Consider the following 4,256-nt stretch of genomic DNA (forward strand, 5'->3'; position numbering starts at 1 on the left):
ATTTATCCACTGGATAATAATCCATAATTTATCACGTTTTTGCTCATTTCTGCCATTAGCGCCGCACTCCGTGTCTTGGTAGATCTCCCATGATGCATTTCGAGTTTGTTTACGGATGTGAAGGCAGTCATGTCACACATTTTGCCTTATATGGGCATCCGAGCGAGAGAAAAGAGTAAAGAGTGGGAAACAGATGAGAATCCTCCAAGTCAAACTAGTCTACTGGGATCAAAGATATTATATAGCGGACAAGAGAGATAACTAGCGTTTCACAGAGGAGGATGGACACACGGGTCGGAGAGTTGGCCTTTTCTGGAGAAATGGAAATAGTTTGGGCTTTATACAAGTTATTATGTTCATTATGTGCATTTTTGCATATGGGAGAACTGTTTTAGACAACACACATGCTTGTGTAGCATTGCTGTGGGTGTTATATCAGGGCTGTAGTCAAGACAAGCTTAGTCGAGTCCAAGACCAGGACTAGTTGAGACCAAGTCAAGACCGAGTCCAAAAAGGTTTGAGTCCAAGACAAAACCGAGTCCAAAAGGTTTTGAGTCTGAGTCAAGACCGAGTCCAGGACAGAATAAAGGTCTTATGCATGACAGTATCAAGACAATCATTTTGGGTTTCTCTTTCCCTCCAATATTACAATCAACATAATAAAGACACCTGGACTCGGTCCAGACCAGAAGCCATATTGGGCAAGACCAGTGACCGAGACAAGTCCAAGTACAAATATTAACGAGTCCGAGACCATAGAAAAACTGTCTCAAGTCCAGGACTCGAGTCCAAGAGCGGACTCAAATACTACAGCCCTGTGTAATATCAATAAATATGACATTAGGATGATGATTATTGGCATAAGTAAATGTCATGAGGGCAAAAGCGTCCAGACATGTTTTCATAAATGTATTTTGTCATCTGTATAAGTTATGATAAGTGTTTTAGAGGAGATTGGCTCAGCGTGTACTGCTCTGTGTGTGATATCAACACATATCTGGACGATTCATGTTCTGTTTTGTTTATTTGTCTTTAAGGTCCTTTAAACAACCATTTTTAACAGTCAAGTGACCTCACTGCAACCCAATTATTCTAATAGCCCGGTTTGTCCTGAAAACAATGATGTTTTACAACTTTTGTAGAAAATAAAACCAGACGAGACTGTAGGACTCTGAGGGTTAATAAGCACACACACTAAAAACTGACTCAACGCTGTCCCACTAAGAATCTAATGGCATCACATTTGCCTTCTATTATACATTTTATCTGGGTCTGTTGTTAAAAGGGTTTCAGATATGGTGATATTTAATTGTTGCAAATACCTGTCTATTACTACAAGACCAAGGGGGGGGGGGGGGGGGGGGGGGGGGGGGGGGGGTGGACATGAAGAGAAAGCAGATGTTTAAATATACTGTACTCTTAATTCAACTACTAGGTACCAAAGAGTAGTCTACCGGAGAATCTGACAACTCTGGAAATGTCTTGACAAAAAGGATTCATAGTTTCTGTAAAGTACATGCAACAATAAAACCTGAAGAACAGTTTGGCTTTTTTATCTACCAACTACAAAAAATGCTCGTTTGGTCCAATGTTAGACCGTCCCAGCTGTCTGGCATACAGTCTGATAAAGACTTATATCTCAATAAAAACTATTGATTGATTGATTTATGGCTAGATGTATGAATTCTGACATATTTTCTCTACTTTCATATCTTTATGCAACAACAGTCCCCAGCACTCTATATATTTTTAAAAGCCAAAAAAATAAGAAACACCAACACAAAATGTGGAAACACATGAAAAACATAAAAAATAGAATGACAACAATCAGCTGTCAGCAACAAACATGGAGACTAAATAAGACGAAGAGTTAAAACTCAGAATTTAACCCTTAAATGACTTCTGTCTATTTCACTTTACACAACTCAGCAGAGTCTCCAGGAGACAAAGGAACCCTTAGTCCAGCATAGAGGGGCTGAGTGAACGTGGTCTGGACTCTGTGGAGGAGAGTCATGGTTTCAGAGACGCTGTAGAAGGACAGAATACCTGCACTGTGATCCAGGTACACTCCTACTCTGGAGGACCCAGGACCTGAGACGGGAGTTTGGACATTGTTGGACCAAAATGTATAACTGTTGTTGTTACAATATAACACCCAAGATTTGTCATTTCGTCCGAATCCACATTCATCCCCTACCCCTCTCCTGATATTCTTGTATGCGACTGCTACAGAAACTCCTCTCCCTCTCCTCTCCACCTCCCAGTAACAACGTCCAGTCAGACTCTCTCTACTCAGGACCTGAGGCCAGTAAGTGAATCTGTCTGGGTGACTAGAATAAGACTGAAGTTCCCACGTGAACGTTGCTCTCCTGTTCCCCTCAGATAATAACAGCCATGTGTGTGCTGTGTTTGGATCCAGTGTGATTTCACGTGAATATTGTAAGAATCCAGCTCTGGTCTTGGCTCTAGTGGGCTGTAAAACGTCCACTTCAGTCCCTGTCGTGGAACGGTTGTCCCTTCTCTCTCAGGACGTCCTGTAGTTTATCTCTGAGCTCTTGACACGGCCGCTGTCAGTCCCAAAGCAGCTCAGAGACGATCTGATGCTGGATGCTGATTGGCTGAGTGGTGCCAGTGAGGGGTAGTTTGGTAGAAACTGGTTGTGGTCCTCTGTTTTGAGAGCTTCTCAGCTCAGCGTCTTTCCCTCTTCAGCTCAGTGATCTCCTGCTCCACTTCTCCTGAAGCTCTCGGACTCGACTCACTTCCCTTCCTGCTGGGACTGACCTGCTGCTTCTCAGAGCTTCTTTCCTCCAGGAGACGGATCAGCTCAGTGAAGATCTTCTCGCTGTCCTCCACTGCTTCATCAGCAAGAGGATTGATGGCCTCGCGCTGCTGTTGAAGCAGCTTCACATCTTTCTCCGTCCTGGATTCCTCTGCTGGATGTTGAGTCGACTCCCCTCGAGCTCTCTCTGCCTCTCAGCTCTCTCTGCTGCAGCTGAGACTGTGTCGTGGCCTTTATGTCCTCCACAGAGCAGAGATACAGATAAGCTGCTGATCAGTACGGCAGAACATCTTCATCACCCTCATCTGACGAGAGCAACGTCTCCTGGATCTTCTTGACGTCTCCACCAGCTTGTGTTTCTTAATGTCTCTGATTCAAAATGAGGCTGAAGGTGTTTCTCACAGTAGAAGCCGACATTGCAGACGACTTGATGGCTTTGAGTTTCCTCCCGTGCAGACATCACAGGCCACATCTTCAGCTCCAGCATAGCAGTGATCACAGGAGCAGCTTGGAGTCCAGTCTTCTTCAGCTCCTCCACTAAATCTGCTAACATGGTGTTTTTCAGCAGGACAGGCCTCGGTGTAACGTCTTCCTGCACTGAGGACGCTGTAGCTGTCCTTACCACCTCTCCGTCCCAGTGGCTTTTAATACAGTTCATGCAGTAGCTGTGTCCACAGGGAGTAGTCACCGGATCCTTCAGTAGATCCAGACAGATGGAACAAGAGAAGGTTTCCCGGTCCAGCTGAACTCCTCTCTGCGCCATCTCACCTCTCGCTCAGTGACAACGACTGTCTGAGTCTCACTTCCTGAGAAGTGAAACTAGTCTGAGCTCTGATGTAAAAACATCATGTGATACGCTGTTGTACCTCCCCAGCATGCTGCTCCACCCATCTGCAAACTGGAGCTCTGAAGGGGAGGGAACAAGGAAAGGTGTGCACAGAGTGGAGCTGGCTGTGTGTGAGAGCAGGAAGAGGGGGGGGGGGGTCCATCAAGCTTGCTTCATTCCTGGAAGAGGAGCGCTTTTGAGAGAGAGACTGGCTGTGTGCAACGCCCTACTACCATTAGTATGACGAGGAAGATTTTAACGTCCCAATACATAAGATCAAATGCAATATGCCAAAAAAGTCCTAATGCACCCGGTCCAATGGTGCAGTATACAAGCCAGCGTGATTTCTTCCCCACAATCCTCTGTGCAGCATATCTGAGCAAGAGGCTCAAAGTTCAAGGTGTATGTTTGTCCCAGAGTCTGATGTCCCCTGTCTGCAGACTGGACTGCAGGCAGCAGGATGGACTTTGTAAGAGCAGCTGCAGTTTGTAGTAAAAGTAAAAGAAGAGTTTGTGATGAGGAACGCGCTCTCTTGTTCCAACAGAGATCATTCTCATTAAAAACTGCTGACTTCAGCTTTTAGGAGGTAAAACTCTTCTTAGAATCAGAGGGTCTGGAGACGCCCCCCGGTCATAAAGGACGGGAGAACGG

General features: G+C 45.3%; 1 protein-coding gene across 1 annotated transcript; it reads right to left on the reverse strand.

Moving 5' to 3' along the window:
• Nucleotides 1–1,854: 1,854 nt before the first annotated feature.
• Nucleotides 1,855–2,500, reverse strand: LOC116686706 (tripartite motif-containing protein 16-like protein; the record flags this gene model as incomplete). Its single annotated transcript, XM_032511730.1, has 1 exon — nt 1,855–2,500. A coding segment is annotated over one exon (594 nt), but the record flags the coding sequence as incomplete, so codon positions are not given.
• Between the last annotated feature and the right edge of the window lie 1,756 nt (nt 2,501–4,256).

This window comes from Etheostoma spectabile, unplaced genomic scaffold (genome assembly GCF_008692095.1).
Source record: "Etheostoma spectabile isolate EspeVRDwgs_2016 unplaced genomic scaffold, UIUC_Espe_1.0 scaffold453, whole genome shotgun sequence".
Taxonomy (NCBI): Eukaryota; Metazoa; Chordata; class Actinopteri; order Perciformes; family Percidae; genus Etheostoma; species Etheostoma spectabile.